Below are 20,195 nucleotides of genomic sequence, written 5' to 3' on the forward strand. Positions count from 1 at the left end.
GCTAAAACCTGTTTTATCTACGGCTAGCCATAACTAGGAAATCCAATCTGATAGTCGAGAAATTTGATTTCTAAATGTTTTGTTATGTTATATTATTTAGTTTTCAATTGTCTTCTCTAACTTTATGAAATAGGTATACAGGGTGTTTCATAAAACGTATTGTACACAAAAGGGAATGATTCTTAACCCTTAGGGCTCTATGGACGCATATATGCGTTTGACGAAAGTCGCCGTTGTGGCCGAAGGACGCAGATATGCGTTTACTCTAAGTTATAAAGGATACTATAACTACGGACCGTTTCGGCCCGGAGTATTTAGAGCCCTAAGGGTTAAAGCGATTTAAATTGACATTGTTTTGTTTTAGTAATGACTTCACACAGAGTTTGTGCAATCAAGTTAGTTGAAAAAAAGTTCATGGAATTTCTGGCTACAGGGTATACAATTTATACCAACTCATTTGAATATTTATCAAACTATTGACAATAAAAGTATATTTCACATAAAAGTTGAACAGTTTCAGAGACATAATCAGATGTCTTCTGTAGATGAATGTGTCTTCCTATTGTTATATGAAAGATAGTTATAAATATCTTTCTATATAATAGTTATAAAAATCATAATTTCCTATAGAGTTGACACTGTTCGGTGCAGAATAAGATTTTCTACTGAATATTTTTTAATAATTTTTTACTATTAACTTAAAAAATATGGTGGTATTATGGCAGATAGTTTGGAACACGTCAAAAACTGTTTACCAAACCAAATGTATGCATATGTAATAAAGATTAAAAACGAAAGATCAAGCATTTAAAAAACCATAGTTCATTGTAAAATGGCAACTATTTAAAAAAGTCCTTAACTTTAAGTTAATAACTCGAAAATGAACAAAGTTGTGTGAGTCTTCTAAAAAATTTGAAACTTCAAGGTCTACTATAAAGTACATATGTATTTGAAAATATAAAAATTGTGTACAAGAAATCCTTTCGCAAAGAAATTAGGATGTTTTTATTCAAACCATCCTTTTGTGTTTCCTTTACAATTAATAGATAAACCATATCAAAAACATTCGACTTCTTTTACCAGTTCTTAATTAATATTTTTTTTTTAAATGGTTAACATGTGCATTAATCTCAATCATTCAATCACGCTGTAGTTATAGACGGACCCATCCAAATTATCACATACAATGTATCGAGCTCTCGAGTGCTATTGTCATATGATATTAGTAAATATTTTACCTGTCATTAAATGTTTTTGTTTAAATACAGTACGTTAAATACAGTAGTAGGTGCTCGATAACCGTTTACATTTTTGTTGATAGTTGGCAGACGATCAGTAGTACGCACGCTCTCCTCGTCGTTTGAACGATTTAAAAAACGATTACGCGCGTGTATATGTACTTAAGTAGCATATGCAAGTAAAACACATTCCCATTTTGGGAATATTACTTACTGATAATTTGATCACATTTGCTGGACGATTACTGTACTTGGATTTCATTGGAGACCACCTGTAGCTGTTAAATTATGAGTATATGATTCCAATATTTAACATATTGTAATCAAGAAACGTGGATTAGCGTCATTTATATTCCAAGTATTGTTAGTATTCTTTCATAAGGTTAAATATTTGGAAATATACTTCATTAAAAAATATTATTTAATAGTATTATCTGTAAATATATTTATAAACTTTTTTAATGTGTTATACTTAATAAATTCTTAATATTTTAAAATATATTCATACATTTATTATATAACTTTCGTTAGTATCGGGAATCGATGTTACATGCTTGCAACAGTTTACCATCCACAATGTGTTAGAAATCATAAAAATTCTTAATAACCTGAACCGAATATAGACAATTAAATTCAATAGAATTATTTACAGAAATTTTCATGGAAGGCGATACATAATAGCTAATGTCGACGATCTTTATGATAATCATCAAGTCAATAGAATTAAAGGGTAATTGGAATATAACATAATTGTTGAAGTCTAATTAAAGTACTGAAGTTAAAAATATGGAAAATAAAGATCAGTAAAAATTTAATATAAAGATACGAATTTAAAATTCAACCTTTTGATAAGTTTTGAACAATTTCTTATAGAAAAACAGAACAAGATTATATCTTGAAATATTTAAAATTAGTGCCTAATATAGTTGAAGCAATTATACGATTAAAATAATATTTTTTAAGTATTAATTAAAGTGCTGAACTTACTTTATATAGCGAAATTATCATACATACATATATTATTTTTCCGTTGAAGAAACTTTAATTCTTAAAGATTCTTCAAATTACATAGATATTTAATATTTGTTAATATTTTGCATAAACAGATTAAATCCAATATAGAGACTTGCAAAAATATATACCAACTTGTTCTTTTAGCACTAAACCTACTATACTGTCAAAATGATCATTCTCATTTATTTAATATTACGACTTTTCTTATAATATACACACAATGCATTTTTCAATATTTGCTTCTCAAATTTTGTAAATGAAACTGTTACCACCGTATTTACCTCGTTTTTTTGTTGTTGAAACTACAACAAACATGGTTTAACTACTAGTGTAATAAGTTATTTAAGTTTTAGACTTGAATTTATTTTCACAATTAGGGAAAGATAAGAAAAACGAATTTTCAGTTTCACTTGGGGAATTAATATTTTCAAACTTATAGAAACATTCAAAGGATATGTGAGGAATGCAGCCACAGATAATATTTTTACGAGCCTATCACTAGCCACAGAATTGCTAGTAAAAAGAACCATTGTTGCTGGCACCATCCGTGGAAACAAACCAAAATTACCAAAAAATGCCAAATAAGTGTAATATAATATGGCACGGTAATAAACAAAACTATATAAGTTAAATTATATTATTCTTACAATTGATAAAAGTGAATCAAATGAAAGGTGGTTTTATTAAACTCAATGCACAACTCAAGTAAAGAAAGTAAAGAATGCGCTAAGCGTATATTGGAAGCAACTAAACTCTACATGTATAATAGCACAAAATATGACGTATTAAATGGCTAGAACATACGGTATAAAATTGAAATCTTATAGATGGCACTTTTAAGTTTTCTTTAATATTTGTGATCTAGCTAGAATAAATGCATGAATTTTATAATAAGAAACAACAGGGAAACAATTTCAAGGTAGTAATTGTTTCTCAAGTTAATTGAAGCACTTCCTGTTGTATATTAAGAATTGTAAGAGAACAAAAAAAAATATATTAAAAACATCAACAAACATAAATGCAGCTTCACGTGTACTTAAAACATGCTAAATAAGATATTGCAAAGACAGCAAAACTACGAAAATCTGTTTGAAATGCAAAACATTGTATATGTTTGGAAATGTACATTTGAGAAGTCAGTAAGTTGTGAAAAATGCAATGAATATGAATAATGTATGCATTATTTATTTATAAATGCAACGAACCATAAAATTACTGTTAATATCTTATTTCTTTTTATGCAAAAAATATATCTTTTTATAAAGGACCGATTTTTTAACTGGTCACAATAGGAATATGTGTACATAAAGTGTCAGTAGGTTTAGTGTATAAAGATTGGTTAATAAGACCAAATTTTATAAAACGTTATTTTATAAATTACAACGAAGATGCTCTGATTATTCAAATCACTAAATATAACTCGCCTAATGTATCATTGGTTGTAATTTTTTTTCTTGCAAACATACTTTATATGATCAGCTTACAATAAATCCATAGTGTAAGAAGGGCGTGGATTATCAAATCTTTGTGACAATTTTATAAATGTTTAAGTTACTCGAGGTAGTATTTTTTAAATACTATAAATATATAATGCAATACCTGATATTTAACTTAACTAATAATGCAAATTAAAACCATCTTCTTTTATTGTGGCGTTTGTGTTTTATTTCAGCCTCGTCTATATCTTTATCGATATCTTTTTTGGACGTTTTTTTCGATTTCTTTTCTTTTGTTTTTTTCTTTGGTTTGCCTTTCCTCATTCTTGAACAACAAGGATCGTTTATATCATTATCCGGGGCATCACTTTTGGTTTTAGCTATTAAATAATGAACAATGCAATTATAATGTATATTGATAGGTTTTCGTTAACAATAAGTTTACTTACCAGCAAAGAGACCCATATGTTTATGTATACTTCTATCCTCCTCTATTTCTCTGCGACGATCCATTTCCAAACATTCGATTATTTCATTTCGTCTTTCAACAATATTCACAAGCCTGTTAACGAATAAACATAAAGTGTGTGTTTAATTAATTATCAAACAAACATATTTAAAATAAAGAAAACAAATTTATAAGGAAATGACACCAATAAATATGCTACTGTAATTAGCAGGAGCCGAATATTAAGTCTCCCGGAAAGTTCTGTTTGCGAAGTGAAAGAATATAATCAATTTTTTATATATTTAATAGTATTGATTATACAATTTAATTTCATTACCTATGACGTCTAGCCAGCGTAATGGCAGTTTAATAAAATTTCTAAAAAATATATGTCTCAAATGAGCATATATATATTTATGAAAATTCGATATGACATTATCCGACAGAACTTTTCGGTAGACCTAATACAATTTTTAGATTAACAGAAAATATCGTGTCCAACAATATACGTCGTATATCTCCATATTCATAAAGTTACCCACCTCTGTATCAACGCTTCTTCCCGTTGCTTGTCATAATCCGTTTTCGTGGATTCGCTTTGCGACATTAAACATCGAATTTGAAATTCCACTTCGACGTGTTCTTCTTCTAATCTTTGTTGCCTTCGAAGTAACATTAATTCAGCTTGTCGTCTGAATAATTCATTCTTTTCATTCACAAGTGCGAATAATTCCAAAACCAGTTCCTCTACATCCGCTCGCATAGATACATCTGAAATCAGTGCCAACTATTAATGCAAGACATTTTTTACAGAAATCTGAATAAAATACAAAAGACATCAGAATATAATTACCATCATTATTGGATCCTGTTTCACATTTATTTCTAATCAGTTGTTCCAATCGCACACCCTGTTTTTCCAACCCTTGTTGCTGCAATTCAATTTCATCTAATTCCAACTTGACGTCTTCAAGCGACATTACTTTTATCTGAATAATAAAAATACTTATTAATACCATAAACGAAGTAAGAAAAGATTTTGTAATAGTAATGCAAAATTATGTATTTATATATGTAATTAACGCCTACGATATTGTTGATGAGGTGACTAAGAGAGGGATGCAATGACTTGAATGTTTCTGAGATGTTCGAGAACCTAGTTTACTGTGCAATATCTATAAAAGTTATTCCGAAAATTACAGTTCGTTAAAATGATAAAACAAATTACGTTTCTTAATGTTTTCACTTGATACAATTTTCAGTCTGTAAACAAGTTAGTGGGATAAACAGAACGCAGTGTCTTAACTTTCATTATACGCTTGGATAAGAAAGTCAAGAGGCGTAACATTCTTTCTTTGTTTTTGTTATTCCAAGCAGTTACAATTTTTGTAAAATAAAAGAGAATTCAAGTTGTTTCATCCAATTTTAGTAGTTATTCGCTTCGAAAGAGAAACCGAATATTAATGAGATTTACTGTATGTATATCGCACAGTGCATCGTTGCAACATATAAAAAATACAATAAATGTGTAAACAAAATCATAATATGTAAGCTATTTACTTTTCTTCTATGTGGTATTGGACACGGTGGAGCCGGATTCTTCTTTCTTTTCCATTTCCCTTGTGTACTTTTATCTGTGTATGGCGAGTGATAATCAGAACTGTCTGGATATGAAATATGTGTCAAACTTTGCTTAGTTCTATTGGCTTCATCCTTATCCAGTTTTTTATCCTCCCATAAATTTTGATTACCAGTTACATTACATGTCTCGATTATTGTAGATTCTTCGAGTGTTAATGGGGTAACCACAGCCGCATTGTATGGAGTACTTGTTGCTATCGGTGGTGGAGGGGCAGGTTTTGCTTTACGCGCCTTGAGTGTTGTGCGTTGATGTGGTTTCTAATATAAAAAACATACGACAAATTAAATATATATTAACACAATATTCATACGTATGTGTGATTTGAAACAAAGAATGTTTTTATTGTAATAACATGTTTTATAATTCAAGGACTTATAATGGTGGAGATTCGATATACATCGATAACTATAATCGCACGTTATATCACTTCTCTACAAAATTATATTTTTCTTAATCCTCCAAACTGTATGTAAGATACATGCATAAATTTTGTAAATATGCATCGTTTTTGTTATAAAGTCTTTTAATTGAACAAAGAAAATGATACATGTCTTAAAATTCTTTACAGAAACATTCAGTAGAGACTAATAATTCATTTCTGAGACTACAATCATCATTCTTTATCCCAGATCGCATGCATACATTGTTCTAAAAAATCTGAAGTTCAAGATTGTATTTGAAATAAATTGAAAAGTCTTTATGGCTTAATTACGTGATTATCAGCAGAAGTATTTTGCAGATCGGGTGCCACAGGTGTGTGTTTTTCGGGTATACGTAATTCCTTATTGTTCGGAGGTAATGGAGCTGGGTGTTTTTTCCGAGGAGTTACACCAGGAGTTGTTCCAAATTCGGAACTTGTTAACGAAGTATTTGAGGCACACAGGTTCCTGCTATTAAAATCCAACTCTGTACTAAATATTTCTATTTTATGACTAATTTACTGTGGACGAGATTGATTACCTTCTCTGCTTATTCAACTCAAGATACTTTCAACACGATTGCTTGTTATATTTAGAGAAATAAGTGTAGCATGAAATATGTGTCTGAGCGTGTACCTGAATTTGAACGGGCGTTCCCACGGTGATACATTAATAACATTCTCATTAAGTTACTACTCCCGAGGAATAGAAAAAAATCAGCTTGAAATGTTTCTCAAGTACGAGGCTAATTACAGATGTGTTCTCTCAGAATAGTCGTCTATGGAATTTACTATGCTATATAAAATCTGTACATATTGTGTATACAGCATTTTCTTTTACTTAATGGAAAGCTATTTATCGCTAAATTGTAATTTACAGCTACACTTATCGTGGATTAAACGAAATGAGGCACGAATGCAACGGTTTTTTCCTAATAATTTGGAATATGTGACCGGATTGAATTTTCTCTTAAAAATATGTTAATCACGTTCGCCTTAATTAATTACACGCTATGTGTCACTTTCTTTTATTATTATAACTACTTACCTTGGCAATAAAATATGTATTGACATGTATTCTTCACTTACACTTTATATAAATATTATATTTATTAAGTGTACCCATTTTGCTGTTCATGTATAAATAGAATTTACATATTCATACACATCTTCCGGTTGACGTAATAATAAAAAAACTGATGTCTAATGAGGAATAATCTAAATTGTGAATGTTGCGAAATATTACAGAATATTGGGCAACGGGTGGGGGAAATGTGAATTATACTTCATGACAACGTAACACGAAAATTGTTTGTAAAAAGTTTGTTATTAATTAGTCATCCTACTTTCTGGTACACATATGTATGTAACTTGTAGTAAAAAGGAGTTAATTTTTATAAAAATTATTGGCTACTTGCCACGATGGTATAAATTTAAACAATTTCGAATTTGCAATGATTAACATTTCTATGACGAAATATGTTTCCCCATATTTTTAAAACTATATAATTTGGAAAAATAAAGATTCAATTGAACTATGCAATGACAATACTTATACATATGTAAGTAGTGGAATGTAATTAACTAAGAAATTAAGCACTATTTATGAAAACTTAAAATAGGAGTAAAAAAATAAAAAAATTATAGGAATGTAAATATACTAAAACACCGTAATAGTAAAATTTTCATTTACATAATTCAATGTTTTATATACGTACTTAATGGTACGCGGTTTAGGAACGGGCGCAGGAGATTTTCCTTGGCACTCCAGATCACTGTCATGATCGTCGTCATCGCTCCAAAAAGGATTTAGATTAATTTGTGGTGCAGGCAAACGCCGTTTTGTCTGTACCTCGACAGTTGACTGTTCCTTAGATGTGTTACTAATATTGGTCCGCTTTGCAGGTATTGGTGGCATAACTTCTTTCTTCTCGTTAAATTGTTCCGTTTCAGCTTCCTCGGTTCCAAATGGATTCGATAAATCTCTAGAACTTTGAACAGTGTTTATACCGGTAGGATGATCGCAAACATCTTCATCGTCGCTTTTGAAGGGATTTAAATCCTCAGGGTAATCCTTATTTACAGTATTACTTCCATAACTTTGGTTACTTTGTGCTGTAGCATCATTGGACGCTCGATCTTCATTACTTTCTGTACCTATATGAATCTCTTCAAAGTTTTTACTTGACTTCGAAGGAGACGTTGATGCTACTTCAGGTGTCGACACAATATTCTTTTCATTTCCTTCTTGTTTCGTTTTCCCAACATTAATATCATTTTCTTGAACATCTGTACTGCAACTTTCTGTACTTAATATTGTGCTCATGCTACGGTTTGGAGGTTCTACTACAACATCTAAAAGTTTCTGCTCTTTCTCCGCTTCTACACCAATTCTGGAATCTATCTGATCTTTATTTGACAGTACTATATGTTCATTACTTTGCATTTCAGATTTTTCTACTTCAATATTTTGCGTTTTATTCTCTTTTCGTCTAATATGTTCTTTTTTATTACCATTTTCAAATAACCTTAACCTTTGTTGAACTAAAGAAAGGTGACTTTCAGTGCTTTCATTATCTTCAGTATTATCTAGTTGTTCATTTGTGTTATTTATTTTAGTAACTAAATTATTAGACTTATCCTTATCTGTAGCATGGATGGACGAAGATTTTGACTTCTGTAAGTCTTTCTCCATGTTACACTTTAATTTATCATTTACATTGTCTGCATTCGTTAAACTCCTAGCGTCTTGTTTCGACGTGTCTTCTTGTATACTCTGAGACTCAAACTTCAAATGAGTGTCCAGGGATTTGGCACACTCTTCGATCCCTTCCTTTACAATAAACTCATCTGTTGAAATTAATTCGTGCGCAGTCCCCGTTGGAGAATTCATTGTGTGCTTTCCGAAACTCTTAGACTCTTCATCTGTTGAATCATCTTTACTAATAGCTTCATCACTCTGTTTCGAAAGTAGATTATTCGATATAAAATCTAATCTTAATCGAGAAGTTTGTGCAATCAACTTAGGAACAACTCTATCTTCTGGCTGGAATTGTTTAACGGTATTCTGGCTGAGTATATTCCGATCGGTTTCTTTCGAATTGATCAATGACTCCTGATCACTCGAATCAGAGATGTCGTTTTCTTCCGTCTCGCCGATTGTGGTACTGGTTGTCGGAGTACTATTATACTTTTGCATCTCGGATGATGAAATCTCTTCGTCGGGACATGCCTCGCAGCAGAATTCATCTGTTTCGGTTTCATAATAATTACCGTGAGTTAACTGATTATTGCAACGAGCACAGCGAAAACATGTCCGATGATAAATCAGATGGGCGACTACCAATTTCTCCGCTAAGAACACCGGAAGTCCGCATGCTCTGCATGAATCCCTCCGCATACCCAGACACGACGTTACCTAAACAATTCAAACGGAGTTAGAGGATTATTACCGGAAGACATGCAGCCTATTTTGATACTTATCCTCTTGTGTTATTAAAACAGTTATACAGGTTTTTCGATTATTAGCAGTTCCATGTTAATTCCTGTCTTCCAATCGGGTATCCCGATACCCGCCCCCGTATTCTTGTCAGAGCTTTTAAAGTTTTTATAGAAAAACTGTAAAATTTCCAATAAGTATTTTTACATCGAATTACATTTTGAACGCCTGTTCCGTTTAAATTGTTTGAGATTGGAATTTTTTATGGTTTCTATGTTTAAATTACTTAAAACAACATTGTACACACAACAAAAAAAGAAAGTTCGAAATTCTGTACTCCAAATTAATCCTTTCGTAGATTATAATCACTTCTCTGCATTGAAAATTAACCCTTTTGTAGATCTTATTCACTTTTTTGCAAATTAAATTGACTTGTTTCAGTAAAATTCATATGATATTTATAAAGTGAACGAAATTTTATAAATAATTATTAATATGTACATAAACGTATACATATTTAATTTCAACCAGAGACTGGACTTTATGTTCTGTTCTCATTACGGTATATTATTATTATTTTATTAATTTTACCTCTACTAGTCTAATATTATCATTGTACTTATTTATTCTGTGGTCACTGTTTTTCTATTTCCTTTCTTGTAATTTTGTTCAATACTCATATATATGAGCCGTTTAAAGCAAAAGTGGTGCAAAGTTAATTTTTTACTAGGTTGATTTAATACCACCCTTTTGTAAGCTTGACCCTTATTTCATTTCCTATAAAAGTTATACAGGTATATTTCTATTAGTTCCTCATTGATCCAATCAAATAGCGTAGGGAACTTTTAATTCATGTTTCATTATCAACAAATTAATTTGTTTGACCTACTCCATTCCTACTTTCTACGGTTTATTTGTGCTTTTCACATTTATGCAGTCTTCTATTTTCTGTCCTGTCTTTATCACATAGTTAGGTCTCATCGCTTTGTATTTAGATTGATGACCACTAATTCCACCACCAGCGCCCACAGGGTAGATGCTTGTAAACGAGTGAATGTCGGTTTCATTGCCGCATCAAGACTCACGGAATTGGTAAAGTACGTTAATATTAGTTACCTCGTAATTTAGTAAATTATTCGGTGCACTTCGAGCTGCATAAGTGCACCGTTGTGAGTACTAGCTATTGGAATCTCGAAAGATGTCAATTGGATAAACGAATTGAACTCGGTATAGTAATATTAAAGTTTAGTTTATTTTAGTTGTAGAAAAAAATCTCAGGTATTCCTCATTGCCGGATTGTTAGACATTTTTTCGGACACCCTGTATTACCAAAAAGAATTGGGCCTTTAAACTGTTTCAGTGTTAAGTTGTTTCACAGAATCTGAATTCCGTCCTCTCGGTTGTAATGCACTGAAAAATGCGGGAAAATCAGAATTAACGACTTCAGCTGGATTTTAAGCCCACTATACACACGATAATAGATTCTAGGATACTAGAGGTCTACTGAGAAATCGTGGCATTTTTTTTAAACTACCTACATCAATCTGAATATGGCGGCGCGGATAGAAACACGTAGTCCCAATGTCTAGTTTCTTGGAATTGTTGTATGATCAATTATAGTGGTTCAGAAAAAAGATTCTGTGAGTACCAAAATGAGCGTACCTATCATATTTTTATAATAGGAACAGATTATCACAATAGTGGTTTCAGAATTCTTTTTAAATTTTCAGTTTGGTACCGACACAGTTAAAATGATAAATAATAAAATGTTTAAAGAAAAAAAATATAATGAATAAAATGTTGCGCTAAGTATATTATTCTCTCTTTAAGCTATTAGGTATTTGTTACCGTTTATTTGATTACGTCTATCTTGTTGATTATACCTAATATTGTTGAGCCTTGTTGGAAAAGAAAAGTTATATAATATTAAAAGTTCTATTTTTCTCATTTTTGTAGATGTGTGATTCCATTTTTCGAAAAAATGTTTGCTTCGATTTATGGTATAAATACGATGTAACTTCTATTTGCACTATTTTTTGATATTATCTGTTGTTTGCAATTTATAAGTATTCATGTAGAAGGACCAATTCAGAAAAAAGAGTTGATTTCTGTTTAATTTAAGAAACACAGCACGAAATACAGCTAACTTCTTAGATAGATTTAATGAACATTTATGCAAACTTTTATCACGATCGATTTGCATTAGTCACCGAGATTTCCCTGTAAAACCGCTCGACTAAACCCTTCTGTTTTTTAAGCAAATAGTAATGGCCGATGAGCTCACTTACATTATGTTAAGTCAAACGAATCACTATTACCCACTTTAATCTTCATCCAACAAAAGCCATGCTGTACGTTTGATAGGACTCGAACACTATCGCTATACCGAGAATAGCACTAAGTTCCCCTGTGATAACAGTTCGTCCGTTTCATGTGAAACTCGTATTGATATGGTCGTTACAATTCATATTAGCGATATTTCCGGCACGAACGATGTTGCAATTAACTGTTTTATCAACAGAAATAGAGAGTAGGGAATGAATTGAAATGTAGAAAACAGCTTCTCTTCGAGAATAGAATACGGTTTAGTGGATGTTCCAATAAGATCATTATCGAATGTCTAAAAAAAATATTTGCAACTCATTTGCGTAAATATTTTAGAATTAGACAGTGATTAGAATCAACGCTTGCACGGAGTTCCAACAAACTAAAGGTACTATAGGAACTCAGTCAGATTGTATTTGTATGATTAGGTATTATCGACCTTTTCAATCTTAGGGGTTTGTATAATAAAAATTAGCTAGAGTAGTTTACCGTTTGATAGAAAAACATGTAAGTCTATTTGATACAATAAAATGTACACTGGTTCTGAAAATTTTCAGAAACGAAGCGATCATGCTTAAATTCTGATGTTATATGCAGAATGCACGGTGGCACCGATAATTGAAATCGTTCGACAAAAGCATCAGGCTTCCCGGAAAAGTGCATTCATGAATTTGAATTACAGCTCTCCATATGACAATAATGAATGCGGTGATGGCGTAATGCTTCTACAGGGGATAGTCGCTTTAGCAGAGCATGAACAAGTTATTATAAGTACATTACATTAAAATCTTACACTATAGAGTAGATTGTCGGATGCGATGCAAAGAAATGTACGGAATAATGTAAATGTATATTGAGTTTTTTTGTACGTTTGAATTACAATCTCGTTCGTAATGAACAATTATGAATTTTGGTTGTTTAGATATGTTGGACGAATACGTGGGAACTTACTAATTTCCAAAAGAGGATATTCTAAATATTGTATACAGTATATTATAGAATATTTTACATGGTATCTTCTAATATTGTCACGAAGTATATTATAAATATAGAATGAGCAGAAATCGCCGAAAGCTTCAGTTGGTTCCATGAAGTAAATTATCTCCTATTAAAATTGTCCTTCAACAACTTTAATGGATGTTAGGCAACATATTTATATACAGAGTGATCCACAGCAACTTGCAAAATATTCATTGGACAACAAATTTTTAATACAGAAGTTGGGTCGTTTAGAGGGACATAATAAGTATTTTTGTTGACCTGCAGAAAGCCGTAAGAAGGTTCAATCTCCAACTTGATATTATATGAAGAAAATATTAAAAAGACAAAGCGAAATTACTCGTTAACTAGGTTTATGAGCAATAAAGATCAATTATTCCTTACTTAGACTTTGATATTCTTCCATATTCTTATATAAAATATTAATAAAAATATAATGTATATACATTATCGTACATACAAAAAAAAATTCACTACATACTACACCCCTTTAAACCACACAACTTTTGTATTGAAAAATTTGTTGATCAATGCATGTTTTGGAAACTGTAGAAGATGCACAAGTTGCGTGCACCACACGATATATGTACATACATATATGTATACATACACGTATATTTCTTGTTGTGACCCTGAACCTACAGAGTTCTAAACGCAAATGACGTAACTGACGCAAGTGTGTGTAATTTCATAACGATAGCAGGAGTGAATTTATTTAGACTTTTTACAGATTTTATTAGAATGTATGTATTAACGCAAAAATCTATTTTTATTAGTATTTATAATCTCCAGAACACAAAAGAGCTAATAGACTACAAACTATAACAGATTTTAATTTTTCAGTTTCAATTTCATTAATCAAATTACGTAGAATTTGTAGGTATGGCGGAGGTTGATTTTCAACACTTAACACTTCGACGGTCATACACACATGACTTCGCGAAAATTTGAAAATATTATTAATGTCATAATTACATTATTAATACTTTGATTGCCCTGCCACCCACACATGGGTGATAAAATTATTTCTTAATTTCTTAATTTTATTAAGCATTAGATGAGAAAATTTAAAAAATAACCACCGTCATATAACATTGTTTTTCAATTTGAATTTCAATCGAATAAGATACTTTATTTTATAAAATTCTTTTTTAAGAAACTTATTCAGTCATTTTCTGGGAAAGAGTCCTTAAAATTTCAACAACTTTCAAACAAAAAATGTGAAGACGTTCATTTTTATTGGGTCGATGAGGTTAGCGTTAGTTTCGTTTCAAACCAATGTAAATCCCCACATTTAGTCTTCACACTACGAAGAAGCTGCTGACATTGGATTATATCGTGTTCCCGGTACTAAGAAGTCCGATAAATTCTTTTATAATAGTCACGAATACGATATGCTAAGGCCGTGATATAGGCTGAGTTATCAAGTAATCATGTTCGGGAATTGGAACAATGGACTTTCACAAAGAAATCTTAAACCCGAATCAAATTCAAATTAAAGTCCATTGTATCGACTACCACAACGTAATTATTTTATGGACCGACCGATTTTACGACCACAAAATATCGTGTACGTAACTGTTCTCTATCGTTTATAACAGCCGAGTTACTTAGGTTGTCCCGTTTGTAGTGCATCACCCTGTGTAAATGTTCGAAAACAGGTGCAAAAAGAAAAAGTAGGAAGAGGGAAAGGCGGTCAAAAAAGAAAAGAGAACGAGCGAAGAAGGAATGAAGTGGAGGAGATCCTTCAAAGAGAAAAGTTACTTCAAATCACCTCCGGAATAGCCCCTTTTCATGTGTAATAGGAATTCTGAGAGATGATTGTTGATTTAAAAGTACCTGTTATCTCACTACTATAAAGCTATTCGTTTCATACATCGTTCTGAATTCAAAATCATGCACCGTTTACCTTTGGTACTTTATTGTGTACTCTAATTTTCTATGGGAAGTCTTACCAAGGAACTCTGTATTTAACTAAAACAGGGCACGTAATTAATCAGCATACAGCATGAGGATTGAGAGGGCTGCGTCTTCTAACTACCGTCGCACGTTTCGCACCCCATGATCGTTTTTTTTGACTTGGAGCATTTTAGGTGCATGTGTCCGTTGTTTTATATAATAGGGTATCCCAAAAGTAATTGACAAGTCACTGAGGTCATTTGAGATAACTCTTTCCTTATAACGAATGAAATCTATGACTTTGTTCACGATTATTAATTAAAAGCAGAGACCAATGAGAGGCGAGATTTGCTGGCACTAGGCAGCCGAACCAATGAGTGAAACTGGGCTTTGTCCGCTCGTTGGCTCGGCAGCCGAGCTCGCTTCTCATTCGTGACTATTTTTCGTCAATAACTCGTAAACGAAGACGTGGATTGTACTTCTGCTAAGGAAAAAGTTACTTGAAATAACTTGAACAACTCTCCATTTTTCGATTGCAAGGGACTTTTGGGACATTCTGTATATATGTGAAACATTTAGGTGATCATAGGGGAGTGAGACGTACGACGGAACCCAGGAAGCATAACTCTCGCGACCCTTATGTTGCATGCTGGTTAATTCGATGTCCTGAACTAAAACGTAATAAAAACATTTCAAAACCCCAGAAATTTACTGCCCAATACGCAAAAAGTTATTAGGATCGTTAAAAGAAGTCTTCCAATTAATTTCAAATATCAGAGTTTAGTGTGTTATTAACATATCGTTTGTAATGAATAACAAACGCTAGTCTAGACCGCCTTATACCTCGTAAGAACATAGAATAGAGTTATAGCTTAAAGTCGTAATAGATTCCGAAACATAAGAGTATTTGACGATAGGATGCTTACTACGAATTTAAAACATGCAAAGCAATAAACGACAAAGCAAAATTACCTTCTAGCAGAATATTTCAGGTTTATATTGCCCCATTAAGTCCAAGCTTTCCTCCTGGAGAATAAAAATATATCGTGAGACAAACAAAAAAGTATCTACAGCGTGGAAGTGAAATCTTTCCTTTTCGCAGACGGACATCGTAGAAGTTACTATATTATTTATATTACTGATACGTCGGTACCAATACTGCTATCACCATTATTAAAACGATACATTAATTACTTCTAACAAAATTATTATTTATATAATTGCCAACTAATACATTGAATTAATCTAATAAAGCTTACTCCGCGCGTATAAAAAGAACAATAACTAAAAACAATTTTATAAAACCTTAATTTACCGTGCCGTTCGATCAAGTAATGTTTGATCTAGAAAATAGTACTGTAATTCGATGTAAAAGTAAAAGTTCAATGCGATAATATCGCGTACACGTATTATTGATTTATACATAATTATAGTTTCATATAGAGTGACCCACAGAAGTGTTCGTACACCTTTTAAAAAGCAATAATTTTTTAAAAACTGGACTAAACGACTTAAACCTTTTTGAATGATCAATGGACTAGTTTACTACACAATGACAAAAATACCTTTTTTAAATATTTGTATTACTTGGAATACCAAGAAAAAAATAAAATCTCTCGTTTTCTAACTTTTTTTATCTGAGCCTATGACAAACATTTAAAAAATTTCTTTGCAGCAAAATACAGATTGTTGAAATCCAATTTAGAATGTATGACTTGTAATAGACTATTATTATATATACTATTATTATTATATAAAAAGAAACTGCAGTTACCTTCGAGTTTTAGAAAACAAGATGATGATTCTAGTAATGTAAAAATAGATTTTCAGCAAAGAAATATTTTAGAAGGTGGGGTCCCACGCCTGATGCTGACGTTTTGACGAGATTTCGCACAGAGTCGAACTTGTAAAGTTGAATCTAATGATACCCTATTTTGGGTTGCAGACGGCACATAGTTTTTACAGATTTTACAGACATTTCCGTTGAATTTGCAAGAAAAAGTTTTCCACAAAAGTTCATCAATATTCACCTTTCATCAAATTAGAATATAAAAACTTGCAGAAAAATGTTTTTTTTCATAGAAAGTGCTAGTCACCTCGATATATTTATATTTTTGACTTAATATTCTAGTTGGTGTCGCGACGAATTCTACGGTCTACTAAACTATAGCCTTCAAACTTGAAACAACCTTGATATAATTTTGGCCATCAATCCCTGCTTCGTCAGACCGTTAACAATTTTTCGCGATGCGTATCTTGTTGCACCATCTCATTCTGCTGCTGAGTTTAGGCTGAACGATTTGAACAATGCCATTTTTGAAAATTTTTGAATGCCCCCTTGACAAATTTATTAGTTTATGACTTGGGTACTGCTGAAAGGCTGTCTGCTGAGTTTCGCTTGAACGTTTTTAGGGGTAACATCGAAACAAGTACCAAACGAGTACAGTAAAGTCTCCTCAATTGTCTCTCAGCTTCTAAACAAAAATGGGAAATGGGGATACGATTATTTGAGCCTCGCGAATCGTTTTTATAATTGCCGATTATGAACAACTATAAAAACGAACCGTGAGATTTGAATAATCGTATCTCTTTTCCTATAATTGTTCACTTTTGTTTGCAAGCTAAGTTATTTTGCTGAAGGTTCCACACTCAAAGGTAGTGAAGGACAATCAATTTGATAGTCCTTGACCTTATTGTCTTTTGTAATAGTGATTTATTCCTACAAGATCACAATTAGTGCTTCGAAATCGAAAAAAATTTCTAGCTGCGGCTTGAAGGCAAAGCATCAAAGAATATCGGACACCCATCACGCAGGAACTAAAAGAAGGATCTTTTCCTCCATCTAGAAAATATTTAACAATCTGAAAATAGGGGGTTCCTGAGATCATTTGAAGCAATTTTGTCCTCTGCGAAAATTCAATCCACGCTTTTGTTTACAAGTTATTAACGAAAAGCGATGACCCATGAGAGTCGAACTCTTCTGGCTCGAGACGACCGAGTCATTGAGCGGAATTGTGCAGAGTTAGCTCGATCGACTTACGTCAGATGGGCTCGGTTTTCATTGGTCATTATTTTTCGTTAATAACTAGCAAACGAAACCACGGACTGCACTTTCGCTAAGGAAAAAGTTGCTTCAAATGACCTCAGGAATCCCCCATTTCCTGATTGCGGGTGATCTTTGGGTATAATGCCCTGTATAAGCTATCTCATTATCAACGACATTATCAGGTTTCTATTTACAGAAATATGATAAATATAGTATATGTATCAATTATCGAAACACAATTCAATAATCAACATTCTCAGCTTACACAAAATAGTTTACTACATTTACGTAGCTAGGAACCAAAAATCGAAAACACTAGTGATTAAGGTGATTAAAAGAGATTTCTCGGAGGTAGAAATTCTGAGAGATATCCAGAATTTGAACTCAGAAAACGCGGAAATCTCAAAGGTTTACAAATACCATTAAAACAGGTTAAAATTTGTCTAGCTAGCGAATTTCATAAAGACCTGAAAATTATCTGATATTTCAAAAGAAATCACTCGCGTATCAAAAAATTAAATGGGGACACTTTAGGAAAACAAGTATTCACCAATATAGGAACTGTCAAATGCTCGATTACGCCAACATAATCTGCAAAGACTTACATAGTTCAAATCGTAAAGGATTCATACAGATCCTAATTAATATGTATCAACTACGGGCAAACGGGACACCCAGCGTCATACAGAGGTTGCTCATTCCTAAAATTCGCAGGCAAGCTAAACAAAATGAATCTTACAAACAGAACCAATAAACGAAAAGAAAAAGTTTTAACCAGAAGAGTTATAGAATCGCTTTCGTTCGCTCGAGCACCACAGCAAAACCAAAATCCACAACATCTCCAACGATCAACAACTTCCCTAGCAACCTCGCCAATCCTCGAATAAATTCATCTAGTGATACAATAGACCCAAAACCTCACTACCTAGGTACAACACAATTCCAATAAAATCAATTATTAACAAATCAGATGACAAGGATATTTATCAAGGTCGAAGGGTATTTATTATGATCGAAATAAAGATAAACGAATTCAAAATTATATTATTACTACGAACAAAATGAACCTTTTGGGGACGGTGACACTCGACGGGCGAGCGTCGCTGTGGACGACAGGTATTGGAGCGTGCAGTAAAGAAAATATTCGTGTCGCACGTTTGCGTTACAAAAACTAAAGCTTTATTCAAATGAGACTTCATTGCTAAAAGTCTCTAATTTCATTGAGAGGCAACTAGACTTCTTAGGCTAGTATCCCCATGCGTATCGTATCGTTTAGAATGACAGACGTACGCAGCAGCAGCGCGAGAATTGGGCGGCTATATGCCGACACGCGTCTGCAACGGTAAAAACGCTTGGGCGGCTACATATATGCCGACACCCGTCCCCAAAGGATTAATCGTTTCCCTTGCAAGGGAGATCATGAGTTACTTAAATGATCACGTTTCTTAACCCCTTGCACTACGATCTCTTTCAAAACTGCGTCAATTAGTATTCTTTCATCCTTAATAATTTCCTTGATGAAACGAGTAGATTTTTATTTCATGATTGTCTTCATTTACTTCAATTCCCAAATTTTGACGATAGAAGATTCAAATTTTTGTTCAATTTTATAGAAACGACTGGCGGTTATATTTATTAAATTATGCTCGAAATGTTCGTCACGATTTACTCGTTGTTATAGTGTAAGGGGTTAAAAATGTCTATTTGTGAGTTCTACGATGAGGTCCGTAGAATTGTTTGAAGTGATTAAAGAAACATAATATGTACAATTGTATTTTTATAGATTGCGCGAAATGTGGCCGGAATCACAATGTGCTACTACATTTTCAAAGTAGTAAAAATGACTCCAAGGTGGGCGAAGTTAACATTTACGGACAACTGACGGAAAATAGCTGTCTAAATCTTTTTCCCGTTGTGGATGCATTGGTATAGTGGACTAAACAGTATTACGTTTTTTTTGAATGGAAATTAGAGATCGTCAGCGGCGAAGTCTTATCTTCCATTTAATGTAAACTCACGACATGGATTGATGATCGAGTCAGAACGAATTTTAGTCTCTCAGTGACACTACCAAATGAACCAATAAGTCTTTTATATGTATATTTTATACCTTACAACATCCTACACGCGATATTTAAAAGATCCAGAGAGGATGTGTTTGATAGTGACAGCAGTAGTGATGACGAATATTATCTTAAATTTGACAAGTTCGAAAAGAACGGCAGTACTTTACTGAAAGTGAAATCGTTGAAACAAGGGAAAACGTTGGCTCAAAAGTTTCAATATTTCCA

The 20,195-nt window shown here is 32.5% G+C and overlaps 1 protein-coding gene across 7 annotated transcripts in view; it reads right to left on the reverse strand.

Moving 5' to 3' along the window:
• Positions 1-926: 926 nt before the first annotated feature.
• Mical-like (MICAL-like protein) overlaps positions 927-20,195 on the reverse strand; it is a 40,274-nt gene continuing 21,005 nt past the window's right edge. For 5 of the 7 annotated variants that reach the window (XM_078188391.1, XM_078188389.1, XM_078188390.1 and 2 more), the window contains exons 5-11: positions 7,915-9,614; positions 6,491-6,668; positions 5,697-6,035; positions 4,990-5,125; positions 4,679-4,907; positions 4,138-4,250; positions 927-4,068 (exon numbers count right to left, since the gene is read on the reverse strand). In XM_078188391.1, coding sequence (XP_078044517.1) covers positions 3,881-4,068; positions 4,138-4,250; positions 4,679-4,907; positions 4,990-5,125; positions 5,697-6,035; positions 6,491-6,668; positions 7,915-9,614 — 2,883 coding nt within the window. In that variant the 3' untranslated portion in view covers positions 927-3,880. Of the gene's footprint in view, positions 4,069-4,137; positions 4,251-4,678; positions 4,908-4,989; positions 5,126-5,696; positions 6,036-6,490; positions 6,669-7,914; positions 9,615-15,830; positions 15,885-20,195 lie in introns of all 7 variants that reach the window. The other 2 variants (XM_078188388.1, XM_078188394.1) reach the window with 2 other exon arrangements.

Source organism: Augochlora pura, chromosome 8, assembly GCF_028453695.1.
Source record: "Augochlora pura isolate Apur16 chromosome 8, APUR_v2.2.1, whole genome shotgun sequence".
Taxonomy (NCBI): Eukaryota; Metazoa; Arthropoda; class Insecta; order Hymenoptera; family Halictidae; genus Augochlora; species Augochlora pura.